This window comes from Talpa occidentalis, unplaced genomic scaffold (assembly GCF_014898055.3).
Source record: "Talpa occidentalis isolate TD23 unplaced genomic scaffold, MPIMG_talOcc4v2.1 talOcc4.8, whole genome shotgun sequence".
NCBI classification, from domain to species: Eukaryota; Metazoa; Chordata; class Mammalia; order Eulipotyphla; family Talpidae; genus Talpa; species Talpa occidentalis.
The window spans coordinates 6,984,097-7,000,087 of NW_023605194.1; the positions used below are offsets into that span (position 1 = coordinate 6,984,097).

General features: G+C 41.3%; 1 protein-coding gene across 2 annotated transcripts in view; it reads right to left on the bottom strand.

Annotated features, from left to right (window-relative positions):
* Window positions 1-736: 736 nt before the first annotated feature.
* The window catches only part of SEC23IP (SEC23 interacting protein), a 37,954-nt gene continuing 22,699 nt past the window's right edge, over window positions 737-15,991 (bottom strand). The window contains exons 13-19 of one of the 2 annotated variants that reach the window (XM_037495756.2): window positions 11,528-11,725; window positions 8,575-8,730; window positions 8,083-8,185; window positions 6,932-7,117; window positions 5,542-5,704; window positions 4,977-5,076; window positions 737-2,325 (exon numbers count right to left, since the gene is read on the bottom strand). In XM_037495756.2, the coding sequence (XP_037351653.1) occupies window positions 4,995-5,076; window positions 5,542-5,704; window positions 6,932-7,117; window positions 8,083-8,185; window positions 8,575-8,730; window positions 11,528-11,725 (888 nt within the window). In that variant the 3' untranslated portion in view covers window positions 737-2,325; window positions 4,977-4,994. The remainder of the gene's footprint in view (window positions 2,326-4,976; window positions 5,077-5,541; window positions 5,705-6,931; window positions 7,118-8,082; window positions 8,186-8,574; window positions 8,731-11,527; window positions 11,726-15,991) is intronic. The other variant, XM_054689979.1, reaches the window with a different exon arrangement.

The window sequence follows — 15,991 nt, forward strand, 5'->3', positions numbered from 1 at the left end:
AAGTTGGATGGGTTGCTTTCGGCTAAAACATGACTACTCAAATTTGGATCCAGAGCTGCAACAGACTGAGCACCGAGCACCTCTTGCTTCTGGGTGCTGTCCACCTCATCACGAGTCGGGCGTCTAGTTCCATCTTCAGTGGCTGTCTTTGGTCCAGGCAGATGTGTCATCTCAAGGGCAGTGAACCCTCTTCGGGGCCAGCACTCTGAAACCCAACTTGCCAACCTAACGAAAGACGGGCTGGTTACTTTCCCTTGTTTAGAATGGGTAGGGGTATTCCTGTCTGTTGTGCAAGGCAGCCCTGGTGTTCATACAAGACAAGCAGAAGCAGCACGTCACCTCTAGGACCATGTGGTCTCACTAGTTTATATACTGAACTCTGGTGAGAGCTTTCATCTTGAAAAGGGCGCTGCTGCATTTTAAAAATGTGCAAAGCACTGATCTGGTCTTCCAAGGCTTCTCCCATGTGCTTACGACTTTTAAAGTTCTTTTATTCAATAACAAATATTTGGAAAGAACCTTACTAAGCGACAATGCGTGCTCAGCAGGGCCACAATGGTGAACCAGGCGGTAATAAATGGACTCTGCCTCAGGAGACCTAGTCGCTGTTTAGAACTTTTGTTTTTTTTTTGTTTTTTTTTTTAAGAAATTGAAGTGCGTTGTCAAAACATGTCCACAGGCAGAGTAACAAAAAATTCTAATTTGTTTCCTCAAGTATTAAAATTTCAGGATTTCTGAAACTCAACTGGTACCAGTTTCTTTTATGGACTTTGGCTCAAGTGTTCCTTTTCTGCCCAATTCTCTGAAGACCTGGGCTGAATAATACAGCAGACAACATTGGTGTTAAACTGAAAAATCAAACTGGATTTTATTAGAATATACATAAATAGCCGTCATCTTCATTTCATCAGTTTAGGGACGTAACGTGGAAGGAAGTTAAGGAGAAACAGTGGTGCTGGCACAGGGTAATCAGGGCCAAAGGCAAGTCTGTAAACTGTGCTGCAGCCATGCCTGCTGCTCAGCAGCCTGGAAAGGCAGTGGTGTCATGTCCTCGGCTGCAATATGTGCCGTCTAGAGTCACTGCAGTGCTAAAGCTCTCCTATCGTGTGGTGCCACGGGAACAGTGCTGCAGTTGTGTGTTAACTACGAGCAGGTGCTCACAACCAAGAGTCAACAAACACTGAACTCACAGGAATACTTTTAAAGAAGACAAGAAATACAGAGGTTTGCTGCTTTAAAAAATGCATTGATGTTATTGTTTTATTCATACTAATTAGAACAGATACACAGAAAATGTGTATTGTATGTTGCTTTTAAAAAGGTCTATGTTCCATGAGAACTATGTAAACAGTGCAAAATGTTTCTACTGCATAACAAAGAATGAAAATCAGCATTCTCAAGTAGTATTAGGAAAATATTTAGATAATTTGAAGTTACAGTAAAACAAACTGAAATGGTACAGAACAGTCTTTTTATAAAGTAGATTTAGAATTGAGAAGTAATACATTTCATACTTTCAATACTTTGGTATAAGTGAAATACAAAGCAAAAAAAAAAAAACCCAAAAAACTCTACTTTGGTTCTCACATTAGTTATAACTTTAGCAACAAGGCAAGCATATCAGCTACCTCGGATGCAAAATGGAAAACCTCTTGTTTGTTTCCTCCTCCTTGTGGAAACAGACACGATGGGTGATCACTTCGCAGGACTTCTGTGAAGTAGGAGCATTTCACTTCTGCCCACAACTATGCTCTCAGAACAGCCTGGAAGGCATCATTAAAACCTCACATTCAGCTTGGAATGTAAGTGATCTTTGCTACTTCCTCTCAACAAATGATCCCACATTAGAGCAGCTCAGAACTGTAATTCACATTGAAAGCAGAACATAATTTTTTAAATCAAAAAACTATAGTTTCTCAAGAAGTCCATACTTGCATAAAATGAACATACTACATTAATAAAAAATGTCAGTTTCATAGCCCATCGACAATAGTTTAAGAAACAGAAACAAGTGCATGCTACAAATATTTCTTCATTGATATCACACATTATTTTGAAAACTGAACAACTAAAAGGATCTGAGGAAATTTTAATTATATCACTTAATTATTACACTTTCTCATCTGTAGTGTCTCCAAATGAGCTACTGATTTTTTCTCATTGTCTCTTTGTAATGTGTGTTGTCTTTTACATGAATTCCTACATCTGAGAGTTGCATCTGAGTAACTGGCAACGAAAGAATCACTTTTCTGTCATTCATCACAGGAACAAATTGGGAATGTCCTTTGAGGATTTTCTCAGCAATGCAAATTATACTGGGACTTTCTGTAAAGACAAAAAGTCTTTAAAAGAAAAAAAGAATCTTGGGTGAACTTTACAAACATACTGATTAACAAGATAGAAACGCATTGTTGTCCCTTCCTGAAGTAAAAGAACACACTGTCCAAAGCTCAGTTTTACTGAACAAATGCATATAAACTGCTTCCCCAGAGCACCCCGGGGCACGGATCCTCAGACAGGTCTTTGAAGGATCTGGTAGAAAATGCAGCAGGGAACCTTCAATATGATTAACTAGCATAATTTTCATAACAGAATAAGCACAGAAAGTAAAAGACAAAATACCACATGAATTATCTGTCGGGTTAAACTGAGGCTTTTTAAAGAAAAACTAAAGAATATAAACATTACAAAGATGTAATATTTATATATATAAATTGATCCACGCTGAATAAACCATACATATAATATAAAGAAATTATTAATATATTAAGTTGATTATTTTATAGTATTAGTACAGTACTAAGAACTTAAATTCTTGCCTAAATTTTACAACCACATATAAGAATAAGACAATTACAGTGAACAAATCATGTGTGAAAAGAAAGGGTCTCAGTTTTTCATTATTAGATGACGGCAACCCTAGGACTGCTACTGTTTGGGTTCATTCCGTCTGCTTTGCCTTGTAGAGAGGAAGCATCAGGGGCACTTAAATCATTTCAAAATTCATTTGAAAAAATAGCTAAGACTAGCACATTAAGAACTCACACTGCCAGATTTTAAAAACTCTAAAGCCACAATTATTAAAACACCACATTTCTGAATCTACACGATCAACTGTAAAATGCACCATTATTTTATGTACCATGAAAAGAAAAGATGTCCAGGGTAGGGAGTGAAAGGGGACAGGGACCCTCACAAAAAGTGGGGACACTGAATGGCTAGAGCCTAACGACTCTTACCGCAGAAGGAATGGCAAAGAGTCTGTCTACCTGCGCGACAATGGGAAAACATTTCCCCAGTGTTTGAACTCGCCCCTCTACCCCCATCCACAGATGTGGTCTGGGCACACAGGCTGAGCGCAGTTCAAGAAAAGCTCTAGCAGAGAAAGCAGACTCCAGCAGGTAGAGCCCCCTGGTGGCCAGCAGAAAAAATGCAAACTCTAGAAAAACTTCAATTTCAACCAACAGCTGATTTTAAAGGCTTTCCAAATTTAAAGATGTTAATATGTGGAAAGTAAGATTTGGAATCAGTAAATTATGGGAGACAGATAAACAAGTCAAAGGAAGAGACGTCAGAAAACCTAGAAAACAAATATTGGGTATACAATTAAAAAATGTCAAATAACAGTATGTGATTAAAAACAACCAGCCAATGACAAAAGGGGACATTATTCAATATATGGCACAAAAAAAGATTAGCTACTTAAGAAAAAAATTAAATCCTTCTCTATATCATCTTCCTAAACTGTACAGTCAAATAAAAGTCACATAAGAACTGAAATGAAATTCAGGGGAAAAAAAAAGAACTGAAATAAAATAAATGTAATAATTAATCTTAAAAGACTGGTTACATATTTTTAAAACATACTCTCCAACTCACCTACCACTCTTCAAAATTCAAAGTATAAGCAAAAAAAAAGGCAAATGTCAAATGAAAAACAGTTGCAATGACAAAATGTTAATATCCTTAAATATCATAATTACAAATCAATAAGAAAAAGAAATATTCTACCCCACATTGCCAGAAAAATGCAAATGTTTCAGAACAATTAGCGTAAGAAGAAATACAAGCAGCCAGTAAAATGCACCAAAAATACTCAATTTCACAGTAATGGAAATGTAACATAAAACAATGATACAGCAATTTCTGAGTATCAACTGGGAACATTTTTTAAAATAGTAAAACCCACTACCAACAAAGGTGGAGGAAATATGAAAATGGAGCAATCTTTTTGAAAAACAAATCAGCAATAAGTATAGCTCAAAAGCCATTTAAAATGTGCAGGATTCTTAGATCTACCAAGGCTGCTTCTAGGAGTCATTCCCAAACACGGGTAAGAAATGTGTAAACAGCAGGTACACGACAGTTCAGGATTATTTATAACAGTGAAAAGCTGCAGAATCACCTAAAACCCAACAATGGTGGCTAAATTATGTGATGTGATTAAAGCTTCTGCTTTCCTGTATTAAAAGGGGTAGATCTAACTGACATTGGCCTTTCCCCGGGAATGCAGACACGACGCCCGGACTATGGAAGCCCCTTGTAACCGCGAGGCAGCAAGGCCAGCGTGCCGGTGAAGAGACGCAAATGGCCTGCGTGTCTGAAGGCGTCATTCATCAAACAAGTCCTTCTGGTACATGCGGAAAAAAAACCTCTATGTGTCTGAGGTATTGTGAGTTGGATTCTGTTACCTACAAGCAAAGGAATTCCTCACTAATATTTCTGGGAACCTATTTAAAAAAAACAAAACTGAAAATAAAAGAACTCCAATTCTATGCAAAATTAGAAAGAAAATTGTAACAAGTCAGAAATAAAGACTGCAGACCAATTCCCTTTAGTGTCTCTATTTTGACTTTTTTTTTTTTTAAAGAAACTGTAGAGAGGAAACAAGAGAAAATTATAGTCAACATCAAGTCCCTGAAACAGACTTAAGAATGACATACTCAAACTGACACATACAATAAAGATCAACTCACAGTGGAACTGATGTTCAATTAATGCTGGGGCTGTTCTGGAGTAATATTCATTGTTCGATAGATTTCTTTAAGTAGTAACAGGGCAGTATCTTCAGATTCCCTATCCAAAAAAAAAAGAATATTTACTTATGAGACAATTAGTAGAAATCAACCTCTAGAGACAAAGGCAGAAAGCACATCTTTTGTGTTAACTCGACCTAAGAAAGGCGAGTACAGTCATCTCAGAGCCGTCCTTAAAAGTGGACAGGCACAGACAGGCTCCAAGAGCACCCTGCTGCAGCGCTCCTTGCTGACCTGATGGGGCCATGTGAAAGGATGGCTTTCCAAAGACCCTACCACTGCTTTCTGTGAAAGGCAGCCTCCAAAACAACGTGCAAGTTCAGAGGCTTTTTGGCCAAAGGCAGATGATATGCTGCCACCTTGTGGGAGAAAAATACAGATTTTGAAAATATGGGCCTTCAAACTAATATCCTATAATAACGATGGCAGCAGAGTCGCCCTAAAGCTGCAGAATGGGCTAGCACCTACAGACCACAGGACTGTTATCAAAGATGAAAACACTTACCAATAGCATAAGTGACTCTGAAGAGCGAAAAGATATTCATTGAAACTCTCTATTGGCTTTTCTTGAAGAACGTAGTCAATTCGGCGGCCTCCATTTAGCATTCCAACCTTTCCTAAGTAGTCCTCATCCTTGGAAAAATCTGGACTTTCAACAATCTTTTCTGCTAGAATTTAATCATTTCAATATCAAAGTCAACCACTTAGTCATTATCCTTTGACTTTAGCTGACTTTCTGGGCTCAATGAGAATACGCTGGACACACGCGGCGACCTGGAGAGCTACCAGGCTCATCCCCATCCTCCAAAGAGCCGGGGGAAAAAGGCTGGTTACCCGAGAGAGGAGAGAGAGCCAACGAGCTGACAGAAGTTTTGAAGAAAGGGGGTGAGAGAGCATTGCAGAAAAAAAGGAAATAGAATTAGAATCTGAGAAAGTAAAAACCGCCACGGCACAGTGACCTGACACTGCATGGAGAGTCTACGGCGCCCCGGGACTGCAGCCTCGTGGCGGGAACCGCTGAGAGCAGTACTTCCGGTGCCCAAAGACACGGACTTAGTTCCCAACCCAATACTCCAGTCTGGCCTTAAGAATCACAACAAAGGGCCTCCCCGGTGGCGCAGCGGTTGAGCGCTGGGTTGCGAAGCTGCGCGCGGCCTCTGCGGCGCCGGTTCGATCCCCGGCTGCTCCCCGGCCACCGGAGGGGGGTCCCACATGGCGCGCAGACCTCTCCTGCCGTCCTTCTGCCTGCTCTGCTCCCCGCTCTGGCTCTGGTGAATTCTCTCACCCTCCCGCGCTTCTGACTGTACCCAGTGCATGTATGAACAGAACAAACAAACAAACCAGCAAACAAATAAATAAAAGCATGCCTCTAAAAAAAAAAAAAAAAAAGAATCACAACAAAAACTTAAGATTGCCACCAGAGGAGAAAATCTATTTAAAAAGGAAGACATGGGCCTCACAGGTGGCGCAGCGGATTGAGCGCAGCGCTGTGAAGCTGTCCACAGCCTCTGCAGCACAGGTTCAATTCCTGGCTGGCCAGGGAGAGACCCACATGGCGCAAAGACCTCTCCTGCCTCACCTGCTGCTCCCCTCAGCAGTGTTTTCGGTCCATCTGACTGTTCTGCTCCTTGCTCTGTCTCTGGTGAATTCTCTCACCCTCCCACACCTCTGGCCTGTACCCCAGTGCTTGTATAAATAAATAAATCTTAAAAAAAATAAAATAAAAGGACGACATATATTTTGAAGTACAGTATATCATAATAGACTACCCTTTACAGGAAGAGCCTTTACAATTAACAAAGAAGACATGAACGGAAAAGCAAGATTCATTATTAAATAATGTTATGGTCGCCAGCAACACCTGAACTGGAAAATGCCTCAAATGTCAAATTTACCTTCAACCATTTGCTTTTCTTCCTCTTCTTTGATTTGATTGGCTACCTTCTCCAATTCTTCTTGCAACTGAGTGGAAGAGGTATGAGCACGGGCAAACTCATTCAATGTCTGCCAAGCACTTTTCAGAGAGCTGATTAAACCCTGTTTCAGATCAGATCCCATACGAGAGAGACTTTCTTTCAATTCTAGAGAGATAGAGAGGACATATCAAGTTATAGGTCACTGGATAAAATCCTGCACTACAAAACTGAAACAAAAGCTAACAGTATCCTCAGACAGGTAAGAAACCATTTCTCTCTAAAGTGTCAAATGTACCAAGTTTCTCATCTGAGAACACCCTCAACATCTAGAGTGTTTTGAGGAGTCTAAACCTGTCTTTTAACAACCAAACTTGATTTAACCATACCTATAACCTCCATGGGCAAAGTTCAAAAACAATATGCAAATTCAAGTGTTATTTTTACTGTAAGTTAAAAAAACAAGTCCACAAGATCAATATATGAAGATGACTATTTTCCCAAGAAAATATTCTCTGTAAGAGTGAGACAGTAAGGACAGTTTCCCTAATCTTCTCCTTTTACACTCCATCCCTTCCACTCAAGCTCTAAAACGCACAGCTAAGTAATAGACACCACTAAAAGGCATAAGAGAAAATGAAAACTCACTTGGAATTACTATTGACCCACTATGTTCAATGATTTTTTTCAATAGAGAAAGTTTGTCTATTTAGCAGAGAGATAACAGCTCAATTGACTCAGACAGCAACAAATTTATTTCTTAATGATTTGGTCATGAGTTCAAATGTTACTCTGCTTCCCAATTACAAATGTTACAACCAAACTCTTCCAAAATCTATGTATCTTATCACTTTACTACTGATCTCCCCACTCCTAATTATTTTAGCAATTAGAATGTTACTGAAAATGAAGTTATCAAGAAAAAGGAAATAACTTCTTTACAACACCTCCAAATATTTACTAAACAAGTTCTCAACATAGTAAGATTTTAAATAACATGAATTCAGTCAGAAAGGATTTAGTGTTAAAATTTTCATAATTCATTACAAATGACAGAAAGGATTAATCCATCACAAATGACTGATTACAAAATGACAGGAAAGAAAAATTTTTTTATAGTATTTGCCTTTTACCTAAATGAAGTCTTTTTCTGCCTTTGTGATGTGGAATGAGAACTGGTTTCAGGTCCAAATCTGGAACAATCATAGGTTCTAATCTATATGCCACTGGATCAAGCTTTAAAGAGAATAATTGGACATGTATGAAAAGGAGCTTTATTTTTAGCTATATGTGTTAGCCGGGTGAGAAAAAAGATAACTGGCAAACCACAGATTTTAATTTTCTATGACTTATTTTCCCATGACTTATTAAAAACATTGGTCATTTTAAGAAGACCTTCGAGTCTGTGGGTAAAAATTACTTTGCAGAAAGCAAAACAAAAGAATTATTTCCTTGAACAGAAGTTTTATGGCAGAGGTTTACTGGATAGTACCAAACTCTACTAAGACAGAACAGACACAACATCTTCAATACAAAATCAAGATCAGTTCTAATTCCTAAAGAATAAGAACCTGAGAATCTATTAGGAAAAAGAGGGCAGGTGGAAGTAAATTCAGTTCACTCACTGGATGATAAATATTGAAGAATCCTTTACAGGTAGGAAGCCTGTAGTTCTCCTCTATTCTATCCACTCCCCGGACAGTGAGAAACATACCAATTGGGGATCCCAAGGCAAAGAAAATCTCCGGTTCAAAGTCTAAGGAGTTGTACACAACAGAAACCTAGGAAGAATCAAACAACAATTAAAGATGATCATTCCAATATTACACAATACAAAATTCAAAAGCTCCTATAACTGCACTTAATTAAACAACACAGATGATACCCCTCAAGACACTTCTTACCCTTACAGCCAATGTCATGGACAGTATTGCTGGTTTAAGGGGGTTAAAAAGTTTCTCTTTAAAATATTTAGAGGGTCTCCCCTGTGGCGCAGCGGGTTGAGCGCTGCACTGTGAAGCTGTCCACAGCCTCTGCAGTGCGGGTTCGATCCCCGGCCGGCCAGGGGGAAACCCACATGGCACGGCAGACCTTTCCTGCCTTGCCTGCTACTCCCCTCAGCAGTGTCTTCGGTCCATCTGCCTGTTCTGCTCCCCACTCTGTCTCTAGTGAATTCTCTTACCCTCCCGTGCCTCTGACCTATACCCCAGTTCTCGTATGCATAAATAAATAAAATCTTAAAAAAAATAACAGGGCCTCCCTGGTGGCGCAAGAGGTTAAGCACCGCACTATGAAGCAATCCGCAGCCTCTGCTGCACGAATTCTATCCCCGGCCAACCAGGGAGCAATCCACATGGTGAGGCAGACCTCTCCTGTCTCGCCCGCTGCTCCCCTCAGCAGTGTATTTCAGTCAGTCTGCCTGTTCTGTTTCCCACTCTGTCTCTGGTGAATCCTCTCACCCCCCTGCATTTCTGGACTGTACTCCAGCTCTTGTAAGCACAAATAAATAAATCTAAAAAAAAAATAAATACAATATTTAGAGACTATTACACCCCAATTATCCTTTTTTAATTGCACAGCATCATACAGAATGCAATAAATATTAAATTTATAATAGTCCCAAATGTGGTTAAAACTGCATACTTTAGACTCAAACTGCCTGATTTTGAACCCTGGTTCCACTCCTTATGGTGTGCTCAAGAGCAAAATTTTTTTTAAAGCTTTTGATGACACCTGGAATCTTTTTTTTTTTTTTTAAGATACATTTATTTATTTATACTAGCACTGTGTACAGTCAGAAGCACGGGAGGGTGAGAGAATTCACCAGAGCCAGAGGGGACAGCAGAGCAGGCAGAATGACGAAGTACACTGCTGAGGGGAGCTGTGGGTGGGCGGCAGGAGAGGTTTGCGCACCATGTGGGACCCTCGCCCAGCGGCCGGGGAGCGAACTGGCGAGGCTGCGGGCAGCTTTGCAACCCAGCGCTCAACTGGGGAGGCCCAGTTGAGCGGGCTGCGCCACTGGGGAGGCCCCCTCATGAGCAAATTTTCACCTTCTGCTTTGGTCTCAATTTTCTCATCAATAAAATGGGGGTCATAACAATGCCAAGTTCACAACGTGGTTGAAAAAGAACCTACAGGCCTCCCTGGTGGCGCAGGGATTAAAGACAGCGCTGCCAGGCTGTTGTTGTCAGACTGTTGCGGCCGGGGCAACACAAGTTCGATCACAGGCTGGCCAGGGAGCTGACTCACATGGCACAGCAGACCTCTCCTGTGCCCGCTGGTCCCCTCAGCAGTGTATTTCAGTATATTTTCCTGTTCTGCTCCCCACTCTCTCTGGTGAATCCTCTCACCTCCCGCACCTCTGGCTTACAACTCAGTTCTTGTATGTATAAATAAATAAATCTTTAAAAAAAAAAGAAAAAGTACCTAATCCACGAAAGTGCTGAGCACAGGCAGTAGCACATGTTACGTTTTCAACAACTGTGACTCCTACTGTAATGACCATCCTCATTTGCCAAGACAAGTTTCTATTGCTTAGAAAAATTATTTGTCCCGGGCCTCCCCTGGTGGCGCAGGTGGTTGAGCGCTGCACTGTGAAGCTGTCCGCAGCCTCTGCAGCGCCAGTTCGATCCCGGCCGGCTGGTGAGGGCCGCACATGGTGCGGCAGACCTCTCCAGTCGAGCCCGCTGCCCGCCTCAGCAGTGTATTTCGTCAGTCTGCCTGTTCTGTTCCCCACTCTGTCTCTGGTGAATCCTCTCACCCTACTGCGCATCTGGCCTGTACCCAGGTTCTTGTGTAAATGAATAAATAAATCTTAAAAAAAAAAAAATTATTTGTCCCAAGAGGCCTTTCTGGGAGAAGTTTGCATATAGCCTCTCAGCTCACCAAGAGCTGCTTAGAGTAAAAGAAAGCACCTAAGTCTGCGCTGCACTCTACAGTTTACAAAGTTCTTTCACTTTTGCCCAGCTGCAGGCTCTGTGTCTTTGTCATCGTAGTGTGCTACGATGAACAACGAATGGCACAATCCAGAGCTTGCAGGGCCCGCCAGGTGGCGCAGGTGATGCAGGCACCAGGCTCCTGCCTCTGCAGACAGTGAAGCTCAGTCATGTGACATCACTTCCCCGAGAGCATACAGCCAGCCAGTGGCAGAACAAGAACTTTTAATTCTAAGCACAGTGCTCTTTCTATTGATACTTGGTCAACTTAAGGGAATTTCCCCCAAGGGAAGAACTGGAGCACTGGATGCAGCAAGTTTATGTCAGCTATTTAAGTACATCCTAAACATCATTTTCTCATGACTATAATTTTCTGTTGTTAATGGCTATAAGAGATTAATGTACAACTCTTAGTGAATGAAAAACTGAAATAACAATTTCAAGTTAAATGACATTTTGGGTACATGTTCAATCCCTTATTTTGAACAGCATGAAAGCATAGGAATTTTATTAAGAAAAAATCAGTTTTCTCTAACCCCCTTGTAAATGCTGAATACTTAAAAAACTTAAAAACCAATCCAATAAATGAAGATACGTGATTCCAAAAATAAAACATGCAGCCCTTGTGAACATGTAAACCCACCTGTCCAGTCCCGACCTCAAAAGACTCATAATCGACATGCACGGAAGAAACATATGCGCCGACGGGGAGCTTCCTCTTGCATGCATCAGCTTCTGAGGGCAGAGGCGCCAGCTCCTGAGCTCTCTGAGCACTTTCCTCTTGTCCTTTGATCACAGCGCCCACCACTGCTTTCTTTTCTGATGCTACTTTTCTCTGTTCCTGTGAATACCAACATTTTATAACACAACCTGGAAGAAAACTTTAGTTACCATCTATCACTATGAAACACACTATCTCACTGTGAACGAAGGATTCGCTTCGTAGGTACAATAACAGCATGGTGGCTATTAGACAAAGGTCCTGTTTACAGAAATATATTACACATGTTGGGAAGAAATGTCATGATGTCTCTATTTTAAAATTTCTATCCAAAAAACATCAAAGGCAAAGAAAAAATACAATAAAACAATTACATTAAATATTGACTGTCATCATACCGTTCATTCTACTTTTCTATATAATTTAAGATTTTAACATCAGGTAAAAGAATGCCAACTTCTTCCTTTATGATCTCAACTTGAGACAGACAGTGTAGGAGTACTATATAAATGTAAAATAGACACTTCCTACAAAGATATGTGACTTAGGAGAGCGCTCTTCAACATGTGTGCACCCGCTGTTAAATGGAGCCACTGACAATCTCCTTAAAAGTACTTTTGGGGGCCTCCCCGGTGGCGCAGCAGTTGAGCACTGGGTTGCGAAGCTGCCTGCAGCCTCTGCAGCGCCAGTTCGATACCCAGCTGCTCCCCGGCCACCAGAGGAGGGTCCCACACGGCGCTCAGACCTCTCCTGCCGCCCGCTGCTCCCCTCAGCAGTGTACTTCGGTCCTTCTGCCTGCTCTGCTCCCCGCTCTGGCTCTGGTGAATTCTCTCACCCTCCCGCGCTTTGACTGTACCCAGTGCTTGTATAAATAAATAAATAAACAAACAAACAAACAAACAAATAAATAAATCTTAAAAAAAAAAAAAGTACTTTTGGGCCCCCACCCCCACCCCGGTGGCGCAGCGGGTTGAACACAGTGCTGTGAAGCTCTCTGCAGCCTCTGCAGCACAGGTTTGATTCCCGGACAGCTAAGGATATACCCACATGGCACGGCAGACCTCTCCTGTCGTGCCCGCTGATCCCTTCAGCAGTGTCTTCTTGTTCTGCTCCCGACTCTGTCTCTGGTGAATCCTCTCACCCTCCTGTGCCTCTGGCCTGTACCCCAGTTCTTGTATAAAAATAAATAAATCTTTTAAAAAAAAAGTTTTGGGGGAAGAACAGATAAATGCACTGTGGTATAGTGACACGATGGGATCATCTCTCAGAAATAAAAGGAACAAATGCAGAGGATGTAACAATTGGATGAATCTCAAAGACATTATTTTCAGCAAAAGAAGTCACAACCAAAGGAATACTGTGTTAACTCCACTCATATGAACTTTAGAATGGGTCAAATTGATTGAAATCCAGGGAGCACACTGCCTACAAGCTACAGCCAAGTGGCGGCAGGAGCTGACTAGAAAGAAACATGAGGGAACTATCTGAGGGAGAGAAACATTCTATTTCTTGTTTTAGGCAAGTAATTACATTGGTGCAAAAATTGTCAAAACTTATTCCACTGAACACTTAAGATTTATGAACTTCCATAAATAATAAGCAAAAGCTTTGGAAGCATCTGTAGAAGAAGGGGTTCTCCGCAGTAACACAAGTTTGTAAGCACCCTCCGATACAGCAGCAAGGTCAGGGGATGTGGACAACTGTCTTGGGTGGATCTGTCTACGCCCACAAGCACAGGTGCACTCATTTCCCAGGCTGTTAATGACTGTCAATGGCTGTCAATTTCCCAGGCTGTCAATGTCAAGGAAGTCTCTTTAAAAATTATCAACAGCGCAAAATATAACAGCTGGCCAACCACAGTGAATTCTAAATACTAGGAATTCAGGTAACAACTGTCACTGTTTAATTCACTAGGCAATGCAGAAAAAGAAAACTTTTCCAAGCCAGGCAGCTTGGAACTAATTCCACCACTGATGTTTTTGAAAGGTTTGCTTATCTCTGTCCTTTAAAGGAAACACAAGATTAAACCTACAACTGAAAATGAAGAACACGTCTAGAGTTCTTAAAGGAATTCAATTAGAATTCCCTTCTTTTATACTTATAGAACATTCTAAAATGTTAAGACAGCTATCTAAAGAGATCAAAAACTATCCCAAGCAAACTGCTGTCTTGTTTCTCCTAGACACATGCAGTAATTTTATTTTATTTTTTTTTTTATAGAGGCATGTTTTTATTTATTTATTATATTTGTTTGTTTGTTTTGTTTATACATGCACTGGGTACAGTCAGAAGCACGAGAGGGTGAGAGAATTCACCAGAGCCAGGGTGGGGAGCAGAGCAGGCAGAAGGACTGAAGTACACTGCTGAGGGGAGCAGCGGGTGGCAGGAGAGGTCTGCGTACCATGTGGGATCCTCCTCTGGTGGCCGGGGAGCAGCCGGGGATCGAACCGGCGCCGCAGAGGCCGCGGGCAGCTTTGCAACCCAGCGCTCAACCGCTGCGCCACCGGGGAGGCCCCACATGCAGTAATTTTAAAACAAAGTGAACCAACATACACATATGTACCTATCAATATTCTCAGGTTAAAAGGTATTCCTCTGCAAATGAAAATCACTAAGATTGTTTTAAAAAGGGGGGGAAAAGCACTCAAGCCACAAATATTTGGCCTGCTTATATTATAAAATAACTGGTTAATTCTGGTCCCATTATTTCAGTTACAGTAAATCCACAGGATACCTCATATTATCTTATTGTTGATCTGGCAGTACCTTGTTATCTGTGAAAAACAGTGATCAACAGCAACACGGCTGGGAAGGTTTATGGTTCATCCAGAAACAATTACTTTTGAATTTAAAAAATAAAATCACTTGTAGATCTTTACTCCTTTCAAAACACTCTCACAATGTCACAGTTTATATATCCTAGCATTTAGTATATAAACAGGTTCCTACCAGAAATTTCTCAAGAACTATAGAAAACTTTTCTCTATTTTTTTTCCTGGTACTATAGAATAACATCAAGGACATGATACAGGGCCTGAAAACAGCTTCTTGTTTCTGTGCTGTAACGTGCTCACATGTGGAGCACGAAGCCTGGGACAAAGGGCACCAGCACACTTCTGTCCTGGTCTTGGTTTAAACACTGAGCTTATTAGAGGCTAATCTGTCAAGATCTACCTCCCAGAGCTGTTAAGAGGCTCAAATGAGGTGAAGAACTCTTTATAAACTGAAATCAGATAAGCTTTGGAAATACAGAAAAATGAAATTAAACCCGTCAGCCTAAGTTTTTTCTCAACTGTTAATTTCTGTCACCTTCAATCAACAATGTCTAAAGTGTCTTCCAAGTTGTTCCACCTACTATGCCCATCATCTCTCCTGAGTCACTATGAATGACTACTCCAAATGAGTTCTAACAGCCTCCAGCCTTCCAACTCCCTCTTCACAATGTAACTGAGCAAACTCTCTAAAACACACACCCCATCATGAATTGCTCTCCTGCACCACTGCCCTCCAGCAGTGCTTCTCAACAATGCTCCCCTGGCCCCAATTGTTTCAAGTGCTTCTTAGCTGCTGCTATGGTTGCTTTGTTTTATATTAAGAATTTCTGCTTTCTGGTTATATTTAATGGGGGATGGGGGGGGTGGGGGGTGTGTGTGTGTGTTTGTGTGTGTGTTTTATCTCTTTAAGTGGTTAGATAGACTGAGAAAATAATCTAACATTTACTAGGTGCCCAGCTTCACCTATTACTTTATCCTCACTCTCACCCCATAAAGAAGTTATTATAACTGCCATTTTAGAAATAAAGGGATCTGGGGCCTACCTGGTGGTACAAGGGATTAAGCCTCAGCAGTATGAAGCGATTGGCAGCAACTGTAGCACAAGTTCAATCCCCAGCCAGGGAGGTGACCCACATGGCACAGCAGACCTCTCCTGTCTTGCCCGCTGATCCCCTCAGCGGTGTATTTAAGTGGACCGCCTGTTCTGTTCCCCACTCTGTCTCTGGTGAATCCTCTCACCCCACCTCCGCCCCCTCCCCCCACCTCTGCATTCCAGCTCTAGTATGCATAAATAAATCTTTAAAAAAAAAAAAGAAAGAAAGGGATCTAAGGAACATATTAAGTTGAGCAAATTGCTCATAAATATGTAATAAATAAGTCGCTGGCCTGGGAATGGCCAACTCATATACCTATTTGTCTGGGACTGACCAGTTTTTGCACTAAGAAATCCCCAAATACCAATTTTAAAAGTGAAAGTCCTTTATCTCAGGAATTCTCTCTGTCCCTGGAAAAACCCAGGTGTCAGTTACCCTAACTGGAATTTAATACAGTTTTGACTGATGCAGAAGTAGTGCTTCCACCAACTCCACTACTGTGGCCTTGGGCAGGGAGC